We start from the raw sequence: 25000 nt of genomic DNA, 5'->3' as shown, positions 1-25000 counted from the left end.
CCCTCATCACCTCTCCCTCATCCCCTCTCCCTCATCCCCCTCTCCCTCATCCCTCTCTCCCTCATCCCTCTCTCCCTCATCCCCTCTCCCTCATCTCACTCTCCCTCATCACCTCTCCCTCATCCCCACTCCCTCATCCCCACTCCCTCAACCCCTTCTCCCTCATCCCCTCTCCCTCATCCCTCTCTCCCTCATCCCCTCTCCCTCATCTCACTCTCCCTCATCCCCTCTCCCTCATTCCCACTCCCTCATCCCCTCTCCCTCATCCCCTCTCCCTCATCCCCCTCTCCCTCATCTCCACACCCTCATCCCTGCTCCCTCATTCCCTCTCCCTCATCCCCCTCTCCCTCATCCCCACTCCCTCATCCTCCTCTCCCTCATCCCCCTTTCCCTCATCTCCTCTCCCTCATCCCCCTCTCACTTATCCCTTCTCCCTCATCCCCTCTCCCTCATCCCCTCTCCCTCATCCCCTCTCCCTCATCCCCCTCTCCCTCATCTCCTCTCCCTCATCCCCTCTCCCTCATCCCCCACTCCCTCATCCCCTCTCCCTCATCCCCTCTCCCTCATCACCTCTCCCTCATCCCCCACTCCCTCATCACCTCTCCCTCATTCCCTCTCCCTCATCCTCCTCTCCCTCATCCCCTCTCCCTCATCCCTCTCTCCCTCATCCCCTCTCCCTCATCTCACTCTCCCTCATCCCCTCTCCCTCATTCCCCTCTCACTCATCCCCCTTTCCCTCATCCCCTCTCCCTCATCCCCTCTCCCTCATCCCCATCCCCCTCTCCCTCATCTCCTCTCCCTCATCTCCTCTCCCTCATCCCCTCTCCCTCATCCCCCTCTCCCTCATCACCTCTCCCTCATCCCCCACTCCCTCATCACCTCTCCCTCATCCCCTCTCCCTCATCCCCCTCTCCCTCATCCCTCTCTCCCTCATCCCTCTCTCCCTCATCCCCTCTCCCTCATCTCACTCTCCCTCATCACCTCTCCCTCATCCCCACTCCCTCATCCCCACTCCCTCATCCCCTTCTCCCTCATCCCCTCTCCCTCATCCCTCTCTCCCTCATCCCCTCTCCCTCATCTCACTCTCCCTCATCCCCTCTCCCTCATTCCCCCTCCCTCATCCCCTCTCCCTCATCTCACTCTCCCTCATCCCCTCTCCCTCATCCCCCTCTCTCTCATCCCCTCTCCCTCATCCCTCTCTCCCTCATCCCTCTCTCCCTCATCTCACTCTCCCTCATCCCCTCTCCATCAACCCCCTCTCTCTCATCACCCCTCCCTCATCCCTCTCTCTCTCATCCCTCTCCCTCCTCTCCCTCTCCCTCCTCTCCCTCTCCTTCTCCCTCCTCTCCATCTCCCTCTCCCTCTTTCCTTTCTCCATACTCCGAACTCATGCAATCGCCTCCATCCATCCATCGCTCGCTACCACCCCAGGCTCGGTCTCAGACCCTCCGGAGACAGGTACTAACTACATAACCATGTAGCTACTTTCCACTTCCCCTCTCCTCCTTCACTCCTCATTCTCTCGATCTTTCCTCATCTCCTTCAACCCTCCCCCCTACTATCGCCTGTCTCCTTCTTCCTCTATCCCTCTCTCTCTCTGCCTCTCTCTCTATCCTTTCCTCTCCTCCGTCAGCTCTTGCCTGTCTCACTCTCTCTATCCTTCTCTATCGTCCTTCAGCCCTCGCTGTCTCTCTCTGTCTTTCATTCTCCCTATATCTTTGTCCCTCTTACTTTAGCCCTCGCTCTCTTTCTCTCTCTCTCACTCGCTCTCACTCTCTCTCTCTCACTATTCTTCTCTCTCCTCCTTCAACCCTCTCTCTCTCTCTCTCTATCCCTATCTCTCCTCCTTCAACCCTCTCTCTCTCTCTCTATCCCTATCTCTCCTCCTTCAACTCTCTCGCTCTTTCTCCATCCTTCTCTCTCCTCCTTCAACCCCTGCTCTATTTCTCTCTCTATCGTTGTCTCTCCTCCTTCAACCCTCTCTCTCTCTCTCTCTCTCACTATTCTTGTCTCTCCTCCTTCAGCCCTCTCTCAATCTCTCTCTCTCATTATTCTTGTCTCTCCTCCTTCAGTCCTCTCTCTCTCTCACTATTCTTGTCTCTCCTCCTTCAACCCTCTCTCTCTCACTATTCTTGTCTCTCCTCCTTCAACCCTCTCTCTCTCTCTCACTATTCTTGTCTCTCCTCCTTCAGCCCTCTCTCAATCTCTCTCTCTCATTATTCTTGTCTCTCCTCCTTCAGTCCTCTCTCTCTCTCACTATTCTTGTCTCTCCTCCTTCAGCCCTCTCTCTCTCTCACTATTCTTGTCTCTCCTCCTTCAGCCCTCTCTCTCTCTCTCTATCTATCTCTCCCCCTTCAGACTCCTCTCTCTCTCTCTCTTTGTCCTTGTCTCACTTCCTTGAGCTCTCTCTCTCTCTCTCTATCTATCTATCTCTCCCCCTTTAGGCCCCTCTCACTCTCTCTTTGTCCTTGTCTCACTTCCTTGAGCTCTCTCTCTCTCTCTCGCTCTCTCTCGATCCATCTTTCTCTTTCTTCAGCCCTTGCTCACTCTCTTGTTCTCACTCCTTCTCTCTATCCTTGTCTCTCCTCCATCAGTCCTTGCTCTCTAGCACAGTCTTTCAACATTGATCTCTCTCCTCCTTCAGCTCTCTCTCTCCCTCTCTCTATCCTCGTCTCTCCTCCTTCAGCCCTCTCTCTCGCTCTCTCTATCCTTGTCTCTCCTCCTTCAGCCCTCTCTCTCTCTCTATCCTTGTCTCTCCTCCTTCAGCCCTCTCTCTCTTCTATCTCTATCCTTGTCTCTCCTCCATCAGCCCTCTCTCTCTCTATCCTTGTCTCTCCTCCTTCAGCCCTCTCTCTCTCTCTCTATCATTCACTCCTCCTTCAGCCCTCTCTCTCTCTCTCTATCCTTGTCTCTCCTCCTTCAGCCCTCTCTCTCTCTCTCTATTCTTCTCTCCTCCTTCAGCCCTCTCTCTCTCTCTCTCTCTAACCTTGTCTCTCCCCCTTCAGCTCTCTCTCTCTCTCTCTCCATCCTTGTCTCTCCTCCTTCAGTACTCTCTCTCTCTCTCTCTATCCTTGTCTCTCCTCCTTCAGCCCTCTCTCTCTCTCTATCCATGTCTCTCCTCCTTCATCCCTCTCTCTCTCTCTCTATCATTGCCTCTCTTCCTTCAGCCCTCTCTCTCTCTCTCTCTATCCTTCTCTCCTCCTTCAGCACTCTCTCTCTCTCTCTCTAACCTTGTCTCTCCTCCTTCAGCTCTCTCTCTTTATCTCTCCATCCTTGTCTCTCCTCCTTCAGCCCTCTCTCTCTCTCTCTATCCTTGTCTCTCCTCCTTCAGCCCTCTCTCACTCTCTCTATCCTTGTCTCTCCCTCCCGCTCTCTCTCTCTCTCTCTATTCTTGTCTCTCCTCCTTCAGCCCTCTCTCTCTCTCTTTCTATCCTTGTCTCTCCTCCTTCAGCCCTCTCTCACTCTCTCTATCCTTGTCTCTCCCTCCTGCTCTCTCTCTCTCTCTATTCTTGTCTCTCCTCCTTCAGCCCTCTCTCTCTCTCTCTATCCTTCACTCCTCCTTCAGCCCTCTCTCTCTCTCTCTCTATCCTTCTCTCCTCCTCCAGCACTCTCTCTCTCTCTCTCTATCCTTGTCTCTCCTCCTTCAGCCCTCTCTCTCTCTCTCTATCCTTCACTCCTCCTTCAGCCCTCTCTCTCTCTCTCTATCCTTGTCTCTCTTCCTTCAGCCCTCTCTCTCTCTCTCTCTAGCCTTCTCTCCTCCTCCAGCACTCTCTCTCTCTCTCTCTCTCTAACCTTGTCTCTCCTCCTTCAGCTCTCTCTCTCTCTCTCTATCCTTGTCTCTCCTCCTTCAGCCCTCTCTCTCTCTCTCTATCCTTCTCTCCTCCTTCAGCCCTCTCTCTCTCTCTCTCTCTAACCTTGTCTCTCCTCCTTCAGCTCTCTCTCTCTCTCTCTCTCCATCCTTGCTCTCTTCCTTCAGCCCTCTCTCTCTCTCTATCCTTGTCTCTCCTCCTTCAGCCTTCTCTCTCTCTCTATCCTTGTCTCTCCTCTTTCAGCCCTCTCTCTCTCTCTCTCTATCCTTGTCTCTCCTCCTTCAGCCCTCTCTCTCTCTCTATCCTTCTCTCCTCCTCCAGCCCTCTCTCTCTCTCTCTAACCTTGTCTCTCCTCCTTCAGCTCTCTCTCTCTCTCTCTACATCCTTGTCTCTCCTCCTTCAGCCCTCTCTCTCTCTCTCTCTATCCTTGTCTCTCCTCCTTCAGCCCTCTCTCTCTCTCTAAGCTTGTCTCTCCTCCTTCAGCCCTCTCTCTCTCTCTCTCTATCTTTGCCTCTCCCCCTTCAGCCCTCTCTCTCTCTCTCTATCCTTGTCACTCCTCCTTCAGCCCTCTCTCTCTCTCTCTAACCTTGTCTCTCCTCCTTCAGCTCTCTCTCTCTCTCTCTCTATCCTTGTCTCTCCTCCTTCACCCTCTCTCTCTCTCTCTATCCTTGTCTCTACTCCTTCACCCTCTCTCCCTCTCTCTATCCTTGTCACTCCTCCTTCACCCTCTCTCCCTCTCTCTATCCTTGTCTCTCCTCCTTCAGCCCTCTCTCTCTCTCTCTCTCTCTCTCTCTATCCTTGTCTCTCCTCCTTCAGCCCTCTCTCTCTCTCTAACCTTGTCTCTCCTCCTTCAGCCCTCTCTCTCTCTCTCTCTCTATTTTGCCTCTCCTCCTTCAGCCCTCTCTCTCTCTCTATCCTTGTCACTCCTCCTTCAGCCCTCTCTCTCTCCCTCTCTCTATCCTTGTCACTCCTCCTTCAGCCCTCTCTCTCTCTCTCTCTCCATCCTTGTCTCTCCTCCTTCAGCTCTCTCTCTCTCTCTCCATCCTTGTCTCTCCTCCTTCAGCCCTCTCTCTCTCTCTCTATCCTTATCTCTACTCCTTCACCCTCTCTCTCTCTCTATCCTTGTCTCTCCTCCTTCAGCCCTCTCTCTCTCTCTCTCTCTCTCTCTCTATCCTTGTCTCTCCTCCTTCAGCCCTCTCTCTCTCTCTAACCTTGTCTCTCCTCCTTCAGCCCTCTCTCTCTCTCTCTATTTTGCCTCTCCTCCTTCAGCCCTCTCTCTCTATCCTTGTCACTCCTCCTTCAGCCCTCTCTCTCTCTCTATCCTTGTCACTCCTCCTTCAGCCCTCTCTCTTTCTCTCTATCCTTGTCTCTCCTCCTTCAGCCCTCTCTCTCTCTCTCTAACCTTGTCTCTCCTCCTTCAGCTCTCTCTCTCTCTCTCTATCCTTGTCTCTCTCCTTCAGCCCTGTCTCTCTCTATCCTTGTCTCTACTCCTTCACCCTCTCTCTCTCTCTCTATCCTTGTCTCTCCTCCTTCACCCTCTCTCCCTCTCTCTATCCTTGTCACTCCTCCTTCAGCCCTCTCTCTCTCTCTCTAACCTTGTCTCTCCTCCTTCAGCTCTCTCCCTCTCTCTCTCCATCCTTGTCTCTCCTCCTTCAGCCCTCTCTCTCTCTCTCTCTATCCTTGTCTCTACTCCTTCACCCTCTCTCTCTCTCTCTCTATCCTTGTCTCTCCTCCTTCACCCTCTCTCCCTCTCTCTATCCTTGTCTCTCCTCCTTCAGCCCTCTCTCTCTCTCTCTCTCTCTCTCTCTATCCTTGTCTCTCCTCCTTCAGCCCTCTCTCTCTCTCTAACCTTGTCTCTCCTCCTTCAGCCCTCTCTCTCTCTCTCTCTCTCTCTCTCTCTATCCTTGTCTCTCCTCCTTCAGCCCTCTCTCTCTCTCTATCCTTGTCACTCCTCCTTCAGCCCTCTCTCTCTCCTTCTCTCTATCCTTGTCACTCCTCCTTCAGCCCTCTCTCTCTCTCTCTCTCTCTAACCTTGTCTCTCCTCCTTCAGCTCTCTCTCTCTCTCTCCATCCTTGTCTCTCCTCCTTCAGCCCTCTCTCTCTCTCTCTATCCTTGTCTCTACTCCTTCACCCTCTCTCTCTCTCTCTATCCTTGTCTCTCCTCCTTCAGCCCTCTCTCTCTCTCTCTCTCTCTCTCTCTCTATCCTTGTCTCTCCTCCTTCAGCCCTCTCTCTCTCTCTAACCTTGTCTCTCCTCCTTCAGCCCTCTCTCTCTCTCTATTTTGCCTCTCCTCCTTCAGCCCTCTCTCTCTCTCTATCCTTGTCACTCCTCCTTCAGCCCTCTCTCTCTCTCTATCCTTGTCACTCCTCCTTCAGCCCTCTCTCTTTCTCTCTATCCTTGTCTCTCCTCCTTCAGCCCTCTCTCTCTCACTCTATCCTTGTCCCTCCTCCTTCAGCCCTCTCTCACTCTCTCTATTTTTGTCCCTCCCTCCCGGTCTCTCTCTCTCTCTATTCTTGTCTCTCCTCCTTCAGCGCTCTCTCTCTCTCTCTATCCTTGTCTCTTCTCCTTCAGCCCTCTGTCTCTCTCTCTCTATCCTTCTCTCCTCCTTCAGCCCTCTCTCTCTCTCTCTCCATCCTTGTCTCTCCTCCTTCAGCTCTCTCTCTCTCTCTCCATCCTTGTCTCTCCTCCTTCAGCCCTCTCTCTCTCTCTCTATCCTTGTCTCTCCTCCTTCAGCCCTCTCTCTCTCTCCCTATCCTTGTCTCTCCTCCTTCAGCCCTCTCTCTCTCTCTCTATCCTTGTCACTCCTCCTTCAGCCCTCTCTCTCTCTCTCTCCATCCTTGTCTCTCCTCCTTCAGCCCTCTCTCTCTCTCTCTAACCTTGTCTCTCCTCCTTCAGCTCTCTCTCTCTCTCTCTCCATCCTTGTCTCTCCTCCTTCAGCCCTCTCTCTCTCTCTCTATCCTTGTCTCTACTCCTTCACCCTCTCTCTCTCTCTCTATCCTTGTCTCTCCTCCTTCACCCTCTCTCCCTCTCTCCATCCTTGTCTCTCCTCCTTCAGCCCTCTCTCTCTCTCTCTCTCTCTATCCTTGTCTCTCCTCCTTCAGCCCTCTCTCTCTCTCTAACCTTGTCTCTCCTCCTTCAGCCCTCTCTCTCTCTCTCTCTCTATCCTTGCCTCTCCTCCTTCAGCCCTCTCTCTCTCTCTATCCTTGTCACTCCTCCTTCAGCCCTCTCTCTTTCTCTATATCCTTGTCTCTCCACCTTCAGCCCTCTCTCTCTCTCTATCCTTCTCTCCTCCTTCAGCCCTCTCTCTCTCTCTATCCTTGTCTCTCCTCCTTCAGCCCTCTCTCTATCTCTCCATCCTTGTCTCTCCTCCTTCAGTCCTCTCTCTCTCTCTCTAACCTTGTCTCTCCTCCTTCAGCCCTCTCTCTCTCTCTCTCTATCTTTGCCTCTCCTCCTTCAGCCCTCTCTCTCTCTCTATCCTTGTCACTCCTCCTTCAGCCCTCTCTCTCTCTCTCTATCCTTGTCACTCCTCCTTCAGCCCTCTCTCTCTCTCTCTCTCTCTATCCTTGTCACTCCTCCTTCAGCCCTCTCTCTCTCTCTCTCTATCCTTGCCTCTCCTCCTTCAGCCCTCTCTCTCTCTCTATCCTTGTCACTCCTCCTTCAGCCCTCTCTCTTTCTCTCTATCCTTGTCGCTCCTCCTTCAGCCCTCTCTCTCTCTCTATCCTTCTCTCCTCCTTCAGCCCTCTCTCTCTCTCTATCCTTGTCTCTCCTCCTTCAGCCCTCTCTCTATCTCTCCATCCTTGTCTCTCCTCCTTCAGTCCTCTCTCTCTCTCTCTAACCTTGTCGCTCCTCCTTCAGCCCTCTCTCTCTCTCTCTCTATCTTTGCCTCTCCTCCTTCAGCCCTCTCTCTCTCTCTATCCTTGTCACTCTTCCTTCAGCCCTCTCTCTCTCTCTACCCTTGTCACTCCTCCTTCAGCCCTCTCGCTCTCTCTCTCTCTATCCTTGTCACTCCTCCTTCAGCCCTCTCTCTTTCTCTCTATCCTTGTCTCTCCTCCTTCAGCCCTCTCTCTCTCTCTATCCTTCTCTCCTCCTTCAGCCCTCTCTCTCTCTCTATCCTTGTCTCTCCTCCTTCAGCCCTCTCTCTATCTCTCCATCCTTGTCTCTCCTCCTTCAGTCCTTTCTCTCTCTCTCTATCCTTGTCTCTCCTCCTTCAGCCCTCTCTCTCTCTCTCTATCCTTGTCTCTCCTCCTTCAGCCCTCTCTCTATCTCTCCATCCTTGTCTCTCCTCCTTCAGCCCTCTCTCTCTCTCTCTATCCTCCTCTCCTCCTTCAGCTCTCTCTCTCACTCTCTCTCTATCCTTGCCTCTCTTCCTTCAGCTTTCTCTCTCTCCTTCTCTCTCCACTTTCAGCCCTCACTCTCTCTCCCTCTCCCTCCCTCCTTCTCTGTCTCTGTCTCTCTCTCTCTATCCTTGTCTCTCCTCCTTCACCCTCTCTCTCTCTCTCTATCCTTGTCTCTACTCCTTCACCCTCTCTCCCTCTCTCTATCCTTGTCACTCCTCCTTCACCCTCTCTCCCTCTCTCTATCCTTGTCTCTCCTCCTTCAGCCCTCTCTCTCTCTCTCTCTCTCTCTCTCTATCCTTGTCTCTCCTCCTTCAGCCCTCTCTCTCTCTCTAACCTTGTCTCTCCTCCTTCAGCCCTCTCTCTCTCTCTCTCTCTCTATTTTGCCTCTCCTCCTTCAGCCCTCTCTCTCTCTCTATCCTTGTCACTCCTCCTTCAGCCCTCTCTCTCTCCCTCTCTCTATCCTTGTCACTCCTCCTTCAGCCCTCTCTCTCTCTCTCTCTCCATCCTTGTCTCTCCTCCTTCAGCTCTCTCTCTCTCTCTCCATCCTTGTCTCTCCTCCTTCAGCCCTCTCTCTCTCTCTCTATCCTTATCTCTACTCCTTCACCCTCTCTCTCTCTCTATCCTTGTCTCTCCTCCTTCAGCCCTCTCTCTCTCTCTCTCTCTCTCTCTCTATCCTTGTCTCTCCTCCTTCAGCCCTCTCTCTCTCTCTAACCTTGTCTCTCCTCCTTCAGCCCTCTCTCTCTCTCTCTATTTTGCCTCTCCTCCTTCAGCCCTCTCTCTCTATCCTTGTCACTCCTCCTTCAGCCCTCTCTCTCTCTCTATCCTTGTCACTCCTCCTTCAGCCCTCTCTCTTTCTCTCTATCCTTGTCTCTCCTCCTTCAGCCCTCTCTCTCTCTCTCTAACCTTGTCTCTCCTCCTTCAGCTCTCTCTCTCTCTCTCTATCCTTGTCTCTCTCCTTCAGCCCTGTCTCTCTCTATCCTTGTCTCTACTCCTTCACCCTCTCTCTCTCTCTCTATCCTTGTCTCTCCTCCTTCACCCTCTCTCCCTCTCTCTATCCTTGTCACTCCTCCTTCAGCCCTCTCTCTCTCTCTCTAACCTTGTCTCTCCTCCTTCAGCTCTCTCCCTCTCTCTCTCCATCCTTGTCTCTCCTCCTTCAGCCCTCTCTCTCTCTCTCTCTATCCTTGTCTCTACTCCTTCACCCTCTCTCTCTCTCTCTCTATCCTTGTCTCTCCTCCTTCACCCTCTCTCCCTCTCTCTATCCTTGTCTCTCCTCCTTCAGCCCTCTCTCTCTCTCTCTCTCTCTCTCTCTATCCTTGTCTCTCCTCCTTCAGCCCTCTCTCTCTCTCTAACCTTGTCTCTCCTCCTTCAGCCCTCTCTCTCTCTCTCTCTCTCTCTCTCTCTATCCTTGTCTCTCCTCCTTCAGCCCTCTCTCTCTCTCTATCCTTGTCACTCCTCCTTCAGCCCTCTCTCTCTCCTTCTCTCTATCCTTGTCACTCCTCCTTCAGCCCTCTCTCTCTCTCTCTCTCTCTAACCTTGTCTCTCCTCCTTCAGCTCTCTCTCTCTCTCTCCATCCTTGTCTCTCCTCCTTCAGCCCTCTCTCTCTCTCTCTATCCTTGTCTCTACTCCTTCACCCTCTCTCTCTCTCTCTATCCTTGTCTCTCCTCCTTCAGCCCTCTCTCTCTCTCTCTCTCTCTCTCTCTCTATCCTTGTCTCTCCTCCTTCAGCCCTCTCTCTCTCTCTAACCTTGTCTCTCCTCCTTCAGCCCTCTCTCTCTCTCTATTTTGCCTCTCCTCCTTCAGCCCTCTCTCTCTCTCTATCCTTGTCACTCCTCCTTCAGCCCTCTCTCTCTCTCTATCCTTGTCACTCCTCCTTCAGCCCTCTCTCTTTCTCTCTATCCTTGTCTCTCCTCCTTCAGCCCTCTCTCTCTCACTCTATCCTTGTCCCTCCTCCTTCAGCCCTCTCTCACTCTCTCTATTTTTGTCCCTCCCTCCCGGTCTCTCTCTCTCTCTATTCTTGTCTCTCCTCCTTCAGCGCTCTCTCTCTCTCTCTATCCTTGTCTCTTCTCCTTCAGCCCTCTGTCTCTCTCTCTCTATCCTTCTCTCCTCCTTCAGCCCTCTCTCTCTCTCTCTCCATCCTTGTCTCTCCTCCTTCAGCTCTCTCTCTCTCTCTCCATCCTTGTCTCTCCTCCTTCAGCCCTCTCTCTCTCTCTCTATCCTTGTCTCTCCTCCTTCAGCCCTCTCTCTCTCTCCCTATCCTTGTCTCTCCTCCTTCAGCCCTCTCTCTCTCTCTCTATCCTTGTCACTCCTCCTTCAGCCCTCTCTCTCTCTCTCTCCATCCTTGTCTCTCCTCCTTCAGCCCTCTCTCTCTCTCTCTAACCTTGTCTCTCCTCCTTCAGCTCTCTCTCTCTCTCTCTCCATCCTTGTCTCTCCTCCTTCAGCCCTCTCTCTCTCTCTCTATCCTTGTCTCTACTCCTTCACCCTCTCTCTCTCTCTCTATCCTTGTCTCTCCTCCTTCACCCTCTCTCCCTCTCTCCATCCTTGTCTCTCCTCCTTCAGCCCTCTCTCTCTCTCTCTCTCTCTATCCTTGTCTCTCCTCCTTCAGCCCTCTCTCTCTCTCTAACCTTGTCTCTCCTCCTTCAGCCCTCTCTCTCTCTCTCTCTCTATCCTTGCCTCTCCTCCTTCAGCCCTCTCTCTCTCTCTATCCTTGTCACTCCTCCTTCAGCCCTCTCTCTTTCTCTATATCCTTGTCTCTCCACCTTCAGCCCTCTCTCTCTCTCTATCCTTCTCTCCTCCTTCAGCCCTCTCTCTCTCTCTATCCTTGTCTCTCCTCCTTCAGCCCTCTCTCTATCTCTCCATCCTTGTCTCTCCTCCTTCAGTCCTCTCTCTCTCTCTCTAACCTTGTCTCTCCTCCTTCAGCCCTCTCTCTCTCTCTCTCTATCTTTGCCTCTCCTCCTTCAGCCCTCTCTCTCTCTCTATCCTTGTCACTCCTCCTTCAGCCCTCTCTCTCTCTCTCTATCCTTGTCACTCCTCCTTCAGCCCTCTCTCTCTCTCTCTCTCTCTATCCTTGTCACTCCTCCTTCAGCCCTCTCTCTCTCTCTCTCTATCCTTGCCTCTCCTCCTTCAGCCCTCTCTCTCTCTCTATCCTTGTCACTCCTCCTTCAGCCCTCTCTCTTTCTCTCTATCCTTGTCTCTCCTCCTTCAGCCCTCTCTCTCTCTCTATCCTTCTCTCCTCCTTCAGCCCTCTCTCTCTCTCTATCCTTGTCTCTCCTCCTTCAGCCCTCTCTCTATCTCTCCATCCTTGTCTCTCCTCCTTCAGTCCTCTCTCTCTCTCTCTAACCTTGTCGCTCCTCCTTCAGCCCTCTCTCTCTCTCTCTCTATCTTTGCCTCTCCTCCTTCAGCCCTCTCTCTCTCTCTATCCTTGTCACTCTTCCTTCAGCCCTCTCTCTCTCTCTACCCTTGTCACTCCTCCTTCAGCCCTCTCGCTCTCTCTCTCTCTATCCTTGTCACTCCTCCTTCAGCCCTCTCTCTTTCTCTCTATCCTTGTCTCTCCTCCTTCAGCCCTCTCTCTCTCTCTATCCTTCTCTCCTCCTTCAGCCCTCTCTCTCTCTCTATCCTTGTCTCTCCTCCTTCAGCCCTCTCTCTATCTCTCCATCCTTGTCTCTCCTCCTTCAGTCCTTTCTCTCTCTCTCTATCCTTGTCTCTCCTCCTTCAGCCCTCTCTCTCTCTCTCTATCCTTGTCTCTCCTCCTTCAGCCCTCTCTCTATCTCTCCATCCTTGTCTCTCCTCCTTCAGCCCTCTCTCTCTCTCTCTATCCTCCTCTCCTCCTTCAGCTCTCTCTCTCACTCTCTCTCTATCCTTGCCTCTCTTCCTTCAGCTTTCTCTCTCTCCTTCTCTCTCCACTTTCAGCCCTCACTCTCTCTCCCTCTCCCTCCCTCCTTCTCTGTCTCTGTCTCTCTCTCTCTATCCTTGTCTCTCCTCCTTCACCCTCTCTCTCTCTCTCTATCCTTGTCTCTACTCCTTCACCCTCTCTCCCTCTCTCTATCCTTGTCACTCCTCCTTCACCCTCTCTCCCTCTCTCTATCCTTGTCTCTCCTCCTTCAGCCCTCTCTCTCTCTCTCTCTCTCTCTCTCTATCCTTGTCTCTCCTCCTTCAGCCCTCTCTCTCTCTCTAACCTTGTCTCTCCTCCTTCAGCCCTCTCTCTCTCTCTCTCTCTCTATTTTGCCTCTCCTCCTTCAGCCCTCTCTCTCTCTCTATCCTTGTCACTCCTCCTTCAGCCCTCTCTCTCTCCCTCTCTCTATCCTTGTCACTCCTCCTTCAGCCCTCTCTCTCTCTCTCTCTCCATCCTTGTCTCTCCTCCTTCAGCTCTCTCTCTCTCTCTCCATCCTTGTCTCTCCTCCTTCAGCCCTCTCTCTCTCTCTCTATCCTTATCTCTACTCCTTCACCCTCTCTCTCTCTCTATCCTTGTCTCTCCTCCTTCAGCCCTCTCTCTCTCTCTCTCTCTCTCTCTCTATCCTTGTCTCTCCTCCTTCAGCCCTCTCTCTCTCTCTAACCTTGTCTCTCCTCCTTCAGCCCTCTCTCTCTCTCTCTATTTTGCCTCTCCTCCTTCAGCCCTCTCTCTCTATCCTTGTCACTCCTCCTTCAGCCCTCTCTCTCTCTCTATCCTTGTCACTCCTCCTTCAGCCCTCTCTCTTTCTCTCTATCCTTGTCTCTCCTCCTTCAGCCCTCTCTCTCTCTCTCTAACCTTGTCTCTCCTCCTTCAGCTCTCTCTCTCTCTCTCTATCCTTGTCTCTCTCCTTCAGCCCTGTCTCTCTCTATCCTTGTCTCTACTCCTTCACCCTCTCTCTCTCTCTCTATCCTTGTCTCTCCTCCTTCACCCTCTCTCCCTCTCTCTATCCTTGTCACTCCTCCTTCAGCCCTCTCTCTCTCTCTCTAACCTTGTCTCTCCTCCTTCAGCTCTCTCCCTCTCTCTCTCCATCCTTGTCTCTCCTCCTTCAGCCCTCTCTCTCTCTCTCTCTATCCTTGTCTCTACTCCTTCACCCTCTCTCTCTCTCTCTCTATCCTTGTCTCTCCTCCTTCACCCTCTCTCCCTCTCTCTATCCTTGTCTCTCCTCCTTCAGCCCTCTCTCTCTCTCTCTCTCTCTCTCTCTATCCTTGTCTCTCCTCCTTCAGCCCTCTCTCTCTCTCTAACCTTGTCTCTCCTCCTTCAGCCCTCTCTCTCTCTCTCTCTCTCTCTCTCTCTATCCTTGTCTCTCCTCCTTCAGCCCTCTCTCTCTCTCTATCCTTGTCACTCCTCCTTCAGCCCTCTCTCTCTCCTTCTCTCTATCCTTGTCACTCCTCCTTCAGCCCTCTCTCTCTCTCTCTCTCTCTAACCTTGTCTCTCCTCCTTCAGCTCTCTCTCTCTCTCTCCATCCTTGTCTCTCCTCCTTCAGCCCTCTCTCTCTCTCTCTATCCTTGTCTCTACTCCTTCACCCTCTCTCTCTCTCTCTATCCTTGTCTCTCCTCCTTCAGCCCTCTCTCTCTCTCTCTCTCTCTCTCTCTCTATCCTTGTCTCTCCTCCTTCAGCCCTCTCTCTCTCTCTAACCTTGTCTCTCCTCCTTCAGCCCTCTCTCTCTCTCTATTTTGCCTCTCCTCCTTCAGCCCTCTCTCTCTCTCTATCCTTGTCACTCCTCCTTCAGCCCTCTCTCTCTCTCTATCCTTGTCACTCCTCCTTCAGCCCTCTCTCTTTCTCTCTATCCTTGTCTCTCCTCCTTCAGCCCTCTCTCTCTCACTCTATCCTTGTCCCTCCTCCTTCAGCCCTCTCTCACTCTCTCTATTTTTGTCCCTCCCTCCCGGTCTCTCTCTCTCTCTATTCTTGTCTCTCCTCCTTCAGCGCTCTCTCTCTCTCTCTATCCTTGTCTCTTCTCCTTCAGCCCTCTGTCTCTCTCTCTCTATCCTTCTCTCCTCCTTCAGCCCTCTCTCTCTCTCTCTCCATCCTTGTCTCTCCTCCTTCAGCTCTCTCTCTCTCTCTCCATCCTTGTCTCTCCTCCTTCAGCCCTCTCTCTCTCTCTCTATCCTTGTCTCTCCTCCTTCAGCCCTCTCTCTCTCTCCCTATCCTTGTCTCTCCTCCTTCAGCCCTCTCTCTCTCTCTCTATCCTTGTCACTCCTCCTTCAGCCCTCTCTCTCTCTCTCTCCATCCTTGTCTCTCCTCCTTCAGCCCTCTCTCTCTCTCTCTAACCTTGTCTCTCCTCCTTCAGCTCTCTCTCTCTCTCTCTCCATCCTTGTCTCTCCTCCTTCAGCCCTCTCTCTCTCTCTCTATCCTTGTCTCTACTCCTTCACCCTCTCTCTCTCTCTCTATCCTTGTCTCTCCTCCTTCACCCTCTCTCCCTCTCTCCATCCTTGTCTCTCCTCCTTCAGCCCTCTCTCTCTCTCTCTCTCTCTATCCTTGTCTCTCCTCCTTCAGCCCTCTCTCTCTCTCTAACCTTGTCTCTCCTCCTTCAGCCCTCTCTCTCTCTCTCTCTCTATCCTTGCCTCTCCTCCTTCAGCCCTCTCTCTCTCTCTATCCTTGTCACTCCTCCTTCAGCCCTCTCTCTTTCTCTATATCCTTGTCTCTCCACCTTCAGCCCTCTCTCTCTCTCTATCCTTCTCTCCTCCTTCAGCCCTCTCTCTCTCTCTATCCTTGTCTCTCCTCCTTCAGCCCTCTCTCTATCTCTCCATCCTTGTCTCTCCTCCTTCAGTCCTCTCTCTCTCTCTCTAACCTTGTCTCTCCTCCTTCAGCCCTCTCTCTCTCTCTCTCTATCTTTGCCTCTCCTCCTTCAGCCCTCTCTCTCTCTCTATCCTTGTCACTCCTCCTTCAGCCCTCTCTCTCTCTCTCTATCCTTGTCACTCCTCCTTCAGCCCTCTCTCTCTCTCTCTCTCTCTATCCTTGTCACTCCTCCTTCAGCCCTCTCTCTCTCTCTCTCTATCCTTGCCTCTCCTCCTTCAGCCCTCTCTCTCTCTCTATCCTTGTCACTCCTCCTTCAGCCCTCTCTCTTTCTCTCTATCCTTGTCGCTCCTCCTTCAGCCCTCTCTCTCTCTCTATCCTTCTCTCCTCCTTCAGCCCTCTCTCTCTCTCTATCCTTGTCTCTCCTCCTTCAGCCCTCTCTCTATCTCTCCATCCTTGTCTCTCCTCCTTCAGTCCTCTCTCTCTCTCTCTAACCTTGTCGCTCCTCCTTCAGCCCTCTCTCTCTCTCTCTCTATCTTTGCCTCTCCTCCTTCAGCCCTCTCTCTCTCTCTATCCTTGTCACTCTTCCTTCAGCCCTCTCTCTCTCTCTACCCTTGTCACTCCTCCTTCAGCCCTCTCGCTCTCTCTCTCTCTATCCTTGTCACTCCTCCTTCAGCCCTCTCTCTATCTCTCTATCCTTGTCTCTCCTCCTTCAGCCCTCTCTCTCTCTCTATCCTTCTCTCCTCCTTCAGCCCTCTCTCTCTCTCTATCCTTGTCTCTCCTCCTTCAGCCCTCTCTCTATCTCTCCATCCTTGTCTCTCCTCCTTCAGTCCTTTCTCTCTCTCTCTATCCTTGTCTCTCCTCCTTCAGCCCTCTCTCTCTCTCTCTATCCTTGTCTCTCCTCCTTCAGCCCTCTCTCTATCTCTCCATCCTTGTCTCTCCTCCTTCAGCCCTCTCTCTCTCTCTCTATCCTCCTCTCCTCCTTCAGCTCTCTCTCTCACTCTCTCTCTATCCTTGCCTCTCTTCCTTCAGCTTTCTCTCTCTCCTTCTCTCTCCACTTTCAGCCCTCACTCTCTCTCCCTCTCCCTCCCTCCTTCTCTGTCTCTGTCTCTCTCTCTCTATCCTTCTCACCTCCTATAGCTCTCGCTCGCTTTCTCATTCTCTCTCTCTATATATATATATAGCTTCAGCCCTTTCTCTCCCTAATCCTCTCTCTCCTCCTTTAGCCCCATCGTTCACTCTCTCTCTCTCTCTATCTTTACTTGTCTCTCCTCCTTCAGCCGTCCTGAACTGTCTCCCTCTCCCTTTTTCTATATCTATACCCTTTTCACTCCTCCATCAACCCTCTCTCTCTCTCTCCCTCTCCCCCTCTCTCTCTTTCTCTAGCTCTATCTCACCCGCTCTGTCTCCATCCTTCTCTCTCCTCTTTCATCTCTCGCTCTCTCATGCTCCTCCTCACTCTCTCTTTCTCTTTGTCCTTCTCTGTCCTGCTTTAGCCCTTTCTCTCCCTCTCTCCCTCCTTCTTTCTGTCTCTCCCTCTCTCTCCCTCCTTCTCTCTGCCTCTCTGCCTCTTTGTCTCTCTCTCTCTCTCTCTCTCTCCATCCTTGTCTCTCCTCATTCAGCCCTCTCTCTCTCTATCCTTGTCTCTCCTCATTCAGCCCTCTTTCCCTCTCTCTCTACCCTTCTCACTCCTCCTAAAGCTCACACTCTCTTTCTCTCGCTCAAGCCTTGTCTCTCCTCGTTCAATCCTATATCTCATTCCCTCTCTCTATCCTTGCCTCTGCTCCTTCAGCCCTCATTCTCTCTTTCTCTCTCTATCTCTCTCTCTATCCTTGCTTCTCCTCCTTTCGCCCTTGCTCTTTCACTCTCATGTTCGTGCTCTCTCTCTCTCTGCCTCTCTCTCACTGAATCTTTCTCTCCCTCTCTCTCACTGTCACTTTCTCTCTCTCACTCACCCTCTATCTCATGCTCTCTCTCTCTCTCTCTCTCTCTATACGTCATGTGTGTCTTTAATTCAGAATTCAGTTTAAGATGGGTGGGGGTATGTAAGAAGCAGATGAAGTACAGTTGGACAAGAGAAATGGTGTGCAAGAGTGAAAGAGAGGGAGCGGCCATGGGGGAGAGACATACATTGAGAGCGGGAGAGGGAGGACAAGAGAGAGAGAGAGATGGGTGGCAGAGAGAGAGAAAGAGAGAGAGAGAGAGAGAGAGAGAGAGAGAGACGGGTGGCAGAGAGAGAGAGGGAGAGACGGGTGGCAGAGAGAGAAAGGGAGAGATGGGTGGCAGAGAGAGAGAGAGAGAGAGGGAGACGGGTGGCAGAGAGAGAGAAAGAGAGAGAGAGAGAGATGGGTGGCAGAGAAAGAGAGAGACGAGTGGCAGAGAGAGAGAGAGGGAGACAGGTGGCAGAGAGATGAGATGGGTGGCAATGAGAGATGGGTGACAGAGTGTCAGAGAGAGGGTGGTGACAACGTGAGCGGGTATATCGGGGAGAGAGTGGGGAATGGGGAGAGACGGGCAAGTTGGAGACCGATAGAAAATGTAGCTGAGAGATGGAGGGAGAGAGGTGGGGAATGCGTGATAGAGAGGGAGACCAAAGTGCTGAGAGGGAGGGAAGGTCATGAGAGAGAGAGAGAGAGCGATTGGGGCGGTGAAAGAGGAGGGGAATTGTGAGAGAGAGAGAGGGAGGGGTGGGGAGAGGGGCAGGGATGGGAGAGTAAGAAGGTAGTTTGAGAGAGAGAGAGAGAACAGAATGTCCAAAGAGAAAGAGCAGAGAGAGAACGGGGAGGAGAGTGGAAATGGGGGTTAATGGAGGACAGAGGGGAGCAAGAGTCAGCAATCAATATCTTTCAAATCTGTTCCTCACTGCTCGCTTAATCCACGATGGAATAGATTGAGAATGTTATGTCCCGATGGGCATCCTACTGGTGAGTACAACAGATGCCAGGTGTTGAAGCCGCCTCCATGCGTGGTCTGCCCGTCTCTGAGACACGAGGTCATGGGTTTCAGCCCAGACATTTCAAAGCCACATATCTGGCTGACTCTCCACGGTGGCCAGTACTGAAAAAATGCCGCATTGTCGGAGGGTCAGTACTGAAGGAGTGCTGCGCTGTCAAAGGGTCAGTACTGAGGGAGTGCCGCACTGTCGGAGGGTCAGTACTGAGGGAGTGCTGCACTGTCGGAGGGTCAGTACAGAAAAAGTGTCCGCACTGTCGGAGGGTCAGTATTGAGGGAGTGCTGCACTGTCGGAGGGTCAGTACTGAAGGAGTGCTGGACTGTCAAAGGATCAGTAGTGAGGGAGTGCCGCACTGTCGGAGGGTCAGTACTGAAGGAGTGCTGCACTGTCGGAGGGTCAGTACTGAGGGAGCGCCATACTGTCGGAAGGTCAGTACTGAGGGAGTGCCGCACTGTCGGAGGGTCAGTACTGAGGGAATGCTGCACTGTCGGAGGGTCAGTACTGAGGGAGTGCTGCACTGTCGGAGGGTCAGTACTGAGGGAGTGCTGCACTGTCGGAGGGTCAGTACTGAGGGAGTGCCGCACTGTCGGAGGGTCAGCATTGAGGGAGCGCCGCACTGTCGGAGGGTCAGTACTGAGGGAGCGCCGCACTGTCGGAGGGTCAGTACTGAGGGAGTGCTGCACTGTGGGAGGGTCAGTACTGAGGGAGTGCTGCACTGTTGGAGGGTCAGTAATGAGGGAGTGCTGCACTGTGGGTGGGTCAGTACTGAGGGAGTGCTGCACTGTTGAAGGGTCAGTACTGAGGGAGTGCCGCACTGTCGGAGGGTCAGTACTGAGGGAGTGCTGCACTGTCGGAGGGTCAGTACTGAGGGAGAGCCGCACTGTCGGAGGGTCAGTACTGAGGGAGAGCCGCACTGTCGGAGGTTCAGTACTGAGGGAGAGCCGCACTGTCGGAGGGTCAGTACTGAGGGAGAGCCGCACTGTCGGAGGGTCAGTACTGAGGGAGAGCCGCACTGTCGGAGGGTCAGTACTGAGGGAGTGCTGCACTGTCGGAGGGTCAGTACTGAGGGAGAGCCGCACTGTCGGAGGGTCAGTACTGAGGGAGAGCCGCACTGTCGGAGGGTCAGTACTGAGGGAGAGCCGCACTGTCGGAGGGTCAGTACTGAGCGAGTGCTGCACTGTCGGAGTGTCAGTACTGAGGGAGTGCTGCACTGTCGGAGTGTCAGTACTGAGGGAGTGCTGCACTGTCGGATAGCGGGGGTATGATGTGCTTTGCGGTGCCCGGAGCTTGTGTGCTGCATGTTCTCTGCTTCACTTCTCTGGTTCTCTCTGTTTTCTGTCTCTTTCTCCTCACACAGACCCTCTGTCCCAACTCACCCAGTCAAGCATTGACCACGCTGTTATTGGTGGGATTGTGGCTGTCATTGTGTTCGTAGCTCTCTGCCTCCTGATTATCCTGATCCGCTACCTCATCAGGCACAAGGGTAAGTCACACACCCATCACCCCTCCGTCACTGCAAACTGCCAGCCCACCCCCAGCCTCACTCTCATCCGCTTACCCGACATCGGCTGCTGGATCCCTCCAATTCCATTCTGGGAAGACAGAACCAATATGCGAGCCCATTCACCCATCACCCCCGCTCTGCTTTCTCCCCTGGCTCCCGGTCGTGTGATGTCTCGATATGGCAATCCTCAACGTAGTTTTCAAATCCCGGCATGGATTCCTCATGCACTCCCTATCCCTGTAACCTCCTCCACCCCTACACCCCTCCCTATCCCTGTAACCTCCTCCACCCCTACACCCCTCCCTATCTCTGTAACCTCCTCCACCCCTACACACCTCCCTATCTCTGTAACCTCCTCCAGCCCCTACAACCCTCCCTATCTCTGTAACCTCCTCCAGTCCCTACAACCCTCCCTATCTCTGTAACCTCCTCCAGTCCCCTACAACGCTCCCTATCTCTGTAACCTCCTCCAGTCCCTACAACCCTCCCTATCTCTGTAACCTCCTCCAGTCCCTACAACCCTCCCTATCTCTGTAAACTCCTCCAGTCCCTACAACCCTCCCTATCCCTGTAACCTCCTCCACCCCTACAACCCTCCCTATCTCTGTAACCTCCTCCAGTCCCTACAACCCTCCCTATCTCTGTAACCTCCTCCAGTCCCTACAACCCTCCCTATCTCTGTAACCTCCTCCAGTCCCTACAACCCTCCCTATCTCTGTAACCTCCTCCAGCACCTACACCCTCCCTATCTCTGTAACCTCCTCCAGTCCCTACAACCCTCCCTATCTCTGTAACCTCCTCTAGTCCCTACAACCATCCCTATCTCTGTAACCTCCTCCAGTCCCTACAACCCTCCCTATCTCTGTAACCTCCTCCAGCACCTACACCCTCCCTATCTCTGTAACCTACTCCAGCACCTACACCCTCCCTACCTCTGTAACCTCCTCCATCCCCAACAACCCTCCCTTTCTCTGTAACCTTCTCCAGCCCCGATAATCCTCCCTAACCCTGTAACCTCCTCCAGTCCCTACAACCCTCCCTATCTCTGTAACCTCCTCCATCCCCAACAACTCTCCCTATCCCTGTAACCTCCTCCAGTCCCTACAACCCTCCCTATCTCTGTAAACTCCTCCAGCCCCTACAACCCTCCCTATCTCTGTAACCTCCTCCAGCCCCTACATCCCTCCCTATCTCTGTAACCTCCTCCATCCCCAACAACCCTCCCTATCTCTGTAAACTCCTCCAGCCCCTACAACCCTCCCTACTCTGTAACCTCCTCCAGCCCCTACATCCCTCCCTATCTCTGTAACCTCCTCCACGCCTACAACGCTCCCTATCTCTGTAACATCCTCCAGCCCCTACAACCCTCCCTATCTCTGTAATATCCTCCAGTCCCTACAACCCTCCCTATCTCTGTACCCCCCTCCAGCCCCTCCAACCCTCTGAGATCTCTGTAACCTCCTCCAGCCCCTCCAACCCTCCCTATCTCTGTGACCACCTCCAGCCCCTATGACCCTCCCTATCTCTGTAACCTCCTCCAGCCCCAAAGTCCCTCCCTATCTCTGTAACCTCCTCCAGCCCCTACGACCCTCCCTATCCCTGTAACCTGCTCCAGCCCCTACAACCCTCCCTATCTCTGTAACCTCCTCCAGTCCCTACAACCCTCCCTATCTCTGTAACCTCCTACGACCCTCTGAGATCTCGGCTCTCCTCCAATTCCGGCCTCCTGACCATCCCCTGATTCCCATCGCTCCACCGTTGGCGGCCGTGCCTTCAGCTGCCTGGGGGGGCCCTGAGCTCTGGAATTCCGTCCCTCACCCTCCCCACCTCTCTCTCTCTTACTCTCCCCCTCTCTCGCTCACTCTCCTCCTTTGAGACGCTCCTGAAAACCTCCCCCTCAGGCTGCGATTTTGACCACCTCGTGTCTCCTGACAGAGATGAGTCTGAAATACCTTGCGATGCGAGACCTGCCGAGAGTCTGTCTCTCTCTGTCTGTCTCTCTCTGTCTCTCTCTCTCTCTCTCTCTCTCTCTCTCATACTCTCTCTCTCTCTCTCTCTCTCTCTCTCTCTCGCTCTCCCTTCCACCCCTACCCAGGCACGTACCTGACACACGAGGCCAAGGGCTCGGACGATGCTCCAGACGCGGACACAGCCATCATCAACGCCGAAGTCGGCCACTCCAGTTCGGAGGACAAGAAGGAGTATTTCATTTAGAGGGGCAGAGTGGCCTCCAGCGGAGGGACCTGGTGCTTGTTGGGCAACAGTGGGGGTGGGGGAGTGGGGGGGAAGTGGGGCGGTGGGGGGGGTGGGGGGTAGGGTTTTGGGGGGTTTTCTTGGGGTGGGGGGTGGGGTGGTGTGCTGGTGCCGGGGGGAGTGGGGGAGGGGGGGTGTGGAATGGAGCCAGACGGTGCGGGGGGGTGAAGCGGGTCAGAGTGAACGGGGGGGGCGGGGAAGGGAGTGGGGGTGGGGGGTGACGGAGGAGAACCAGGGCCCTCCGAGGGAGTGCGACTCTGCCGGGGAGAGTGACCTGGCGGCTGTGCTGGGTTACCGGGGCTTGCTAATCCTAACCCGCGTCTCACAGCTTTCAACATAATGTGGATCCTCGACATCGCGTGGAACCTTCGCTAGCTCTCTCGCCCTGTGCATTCCCTTCATCGACTCAGCCGGAGAGAGGCCAAGGCTGCTTGCAGCGGGGGTGGGGTGGGTTGGGTTGGGTGGGTGGGTGTGCGGGGGGCAGAATGGGGTGGGGGCGGGGGGTGTCGTGCAGGGGGTAGGGGTAAGCAGGCACTCCCGGCGGCACCCATTCCCTGAACGGTGGGGGCTAGGCAGAAGGGGTCTCGCTCCACCTTCTACGCCCCACCGCCCCCCCCCACCCCCGCCCCCCCAACCCCACCAATCCAGGACCACACCCGCCCCACACAACACCGGCCCCCACCCCTCTACTACCCCCACCTCCCTGGCACCCCGCAACAGGCCGGGGACAGGTTAGCGAGGCACAGGCAGGGGGGGAAAGCACAGGGTTTGATTGGGGACGGTGTAGAGGGAGATTTACTCTGTATCTAACCCCGTGCTGTACCTGTCCTGGGAGTGTTTGATGGGGACAGTGTAGAGGGAGATTTACTCTGTATCTAAACCCGCACTGTACCTGTCCTGGGAGTGTTTCATGGGGACAGTGTAGAGGGAGCTTTACTCTGTACCTAACCCTGTGCTGTACCTGTCCTGGGAGTGTTTGATGGGGACCGTTTAGAGTGAGATTTACTCTATATCTAACCCCTTGCTGTACCTGTCCTGGGAGTGTTTGATGGGGACAGTGTAGAGAGAGATTTACTCTGTATCTAACCCTGTGCTGTACCTGTCCTGGGAGTGTTTGATGGGGACGGTGCAGAGGGAGATTTACTCTGTATCTAACCCTGTGCTGTACCTGTCCTGGGAGTGTTTGGTGTGGACAGTGTAGAGGGAGATTTACCCTGTATCTAACCCCGTGCTGTACCTGTCCTGGGAGTGTTTGATGGGGACAGTGTAGAGGGAGATTTACTCTGTATCTAAACCCGCACTGTACCTGTCCTGGGAGTGTTTGATGGGGACAGTGTAGAGGGAGCTTTACTCTGTATCTAACCCTGTGCTGTACCTGTCCTGGGAGTTTTTGATGGGGACAGTGTAGAGGGAGATTTACTCTGTATCTAACTCTGTGCTGTACCTGTCCTGGGAGTGTTTGATGGGGACAGTGTAGAGGGAGATTTACTCTGTATCTAACCCTGTGCTGTACCTGTCCTGGGAATGTTTGATGGGGACCGTTTAGAGTGAGATTTACTCTATATCTAACCCCTTGCTGTACCTGTCCTGGGAGTGTTTGATGGGGACAGTGTAGAGGGAGATTTACTCTGTATCTAACCCCGTGCTGTACCTGTCCTGGGAGTGTTTGATGGGGACAGTGTAGAGGGAGATTTACTCTGTATCTAACCCCGTGCTGTACCTGTACTGGGAGTGTTTCATGGGGACGGTGCAGAGGGAGATTTACTCTGTATCTAACCCCGTGCTGTACCTGTCCTGGGAGTGTTTGATGGGGACAGTGTAGAGGGAGATTTACTCTGTATCTAGCCCTGTGCTGTACCTGTCCTGGGAGTGTTTGATGGGGACGGTGTAGAGGGAGATTTACTCTGTATCTAACCCCGTGCTGTACCTGTCCTGGGAGTGTTTGATGGGGACAGTGTAGAGGGAGATTTACTCTGTATCTAACCCCGTGTTGTACCTGTCCTGGGAGTGTTTGATGGGGACAGTGTAGAGGGAGATTTACCCTGTATCTAACCCCGTGCTGTACCTGTCCTGGGAGTGTTTGATGGGGACAGTGTAGAGGGAGATTTACTCTGTATCTAACCCCGTGTTGTACCGGTCCTGGGAGTGTTTGATGGGGACAGTGTAGAGGGAGATTTACTCTGTATCTAACCCCGTGCTGTACCTGTCCTGGGAGTATTTGATGGGGACAGTGTAGAGGGAGATTTACTCTGTATCTAACCCCGTGCTGTACCTGTCCTGGGAGTGTTTGATGGGGACGGTGTAGAGGGAGCTTTCCTTTGTATCTCACCCCCTGTCGAGTGAGTTCAGGAGCGGATCCCCTCTGTAAATAGGAGAGCTGTGTTCTGTTTTCTGTGCGTGAAGTCTTTATCTGAGTTGTATAAATAAATATCTGTGTTTGTTCATGTGCGGGTGTGGTGGGTAGGAGGTCAGGGGACGGGTGGTTGCTTTGAGAAGGAATCCCCCCGGGTGACAGGTTTTGGGGCGCGGGTGGTGGAGGGTCGGGGGTGGGGGGGGGGGTGGCGGTAAACTCCAGCTGATCCTCGGGCCGGTGAATGGGACAAGATGGCTGCCCCGCCAAGCAGAATGCCGCTCTGCCATTGGCTGTTTCCGAGCCCGCTCAGTGCCCTTCCCAAGGGCTGCTATTGGTCAAGAGGGGCTCCCAAGCACGCTCATTAATCAGCGAGACCTGTTATGATTGGCTGATGTTATGTATACATGATATATATATATATATATGATATAAATATGAATATTAAGTAGACGTCTACCTATGTGTGATGAAGAAGCAGCGCTGCGATTGGCTCAGATGCTCACGTTCGTATTTTAAACGGCGCCGCGATTGGCCGACTTGCCAGATCATGACCTCCCACCACCCCCCCCAACTTCCTGTAGGAACCTGTATTCATCGTCTCTCCGGGCGGAGCTGGGATTTTCCAAATATTTTCAAATAAAAAAGGATGGAATTGAAACAAACAAACAAAAAAAAAAAAAAAAACACGCAAAACAAACCAGGAGTGAAGATGATTCTCGTCGGCCTTTTTCTTACGTCGTCTTTGTCTTCTCTGAGGGGGTGAACGGGTGTGGGGGGGGTGGTGGGGGCGGGCGGTGTTGGGGGGTGAGATTGGGGAGTGGGGGAGTGTGGGAGGGTGGTGGGGGGGGGTGTGAGTGGGGGGACTGTGGGGGTGGGGGTTTGGGGGGAGTGTGGGAGGGTGGGGATTGAGAGTGGGGGGTTGCGGGTGTGGGTGGGTGTGGGAGTGGGGGGAGGGTGGGGTGTGGGTGCGGGGGGTGGGGGTTGGGGGAGTGGGGTGGTGGGGGGTGGGGGGGGGGGGGTAGGGGGTGTGGGAGTTGGGGGGTAGGGGGTGTGGGGGGTGTGGGGAGTGGGGGAGGTGGGGGAGTGGGGGGGGGGGCGGGGGGGGGGGGCTCCC

The 25000-nt window shown here is 53.8% G+C and overlaps 2 protein-coding genes across 2 annotated transcripts in view; one reads left to right on the top strand and one right to left on the bottom strand.

The window, feature by feature from the left end:
• Nucleotides 1-21533, top strand: part of LOC121273472 (cell adhesion molecule 3-like) — a 33645-nt gene extending 12112 nt beyond the window's left edge. Inside the window, exons 3-4 of the mRNA XM_041180635.1 lie at nt 19134-19259; nt 21376-21533. Coding sequence (XP_041036569.1) covers nt 19134-19259; nt 21376-21494 — 245 coding nt within the window. The 3' untranslated portion in view covers nt 21495-21533. The remainder of the gene's footprint in view (nt 1-19133; nt 19260-21375) is intronic.
• A 2345-nt stretch (nt 21534-23878) lies between these two features.
• LOC121273471 (cell adhesion molecule 3-like) overlaps nt 23879-25000 on the bottom strand; it is an 81267-nt gene continuing 80145 nt past the window's right edge. The window contains exon 6 of the mRNA XM_041180634.1: nt 23879-23943. Within this exon, the coding sequence (XP_041036568.1) occupies nt 23879-23943 (65 nt within the window). The remainder of the gene's footprint in view (nt 23944-25000) is intronic.

The sequence above is a fragment of the Carcharodon carcharias genome (genome assembly GCF_017639515.1).
Source record: "Carcharodon carcharias isolate sCarCar2 chromosome 24 unlocalized genomic scaffold, sCarCar2.pri SUPER_24_unloc_1, whole genome shotgun sequence".
Classification (NCBI taxonomy): domain Eukaryota; kingdom Metazoa; phylum Chordata; class Chondrichthyes; order Lamniformes; family Lamnidae; genus Carcharodon; species Carcharodon carcharias.
The sequence above is the reverse complement of the archived record's forward strand: the minus strand, read 5'-3'. Positions and strand labels throughout refer to the sequence as shown.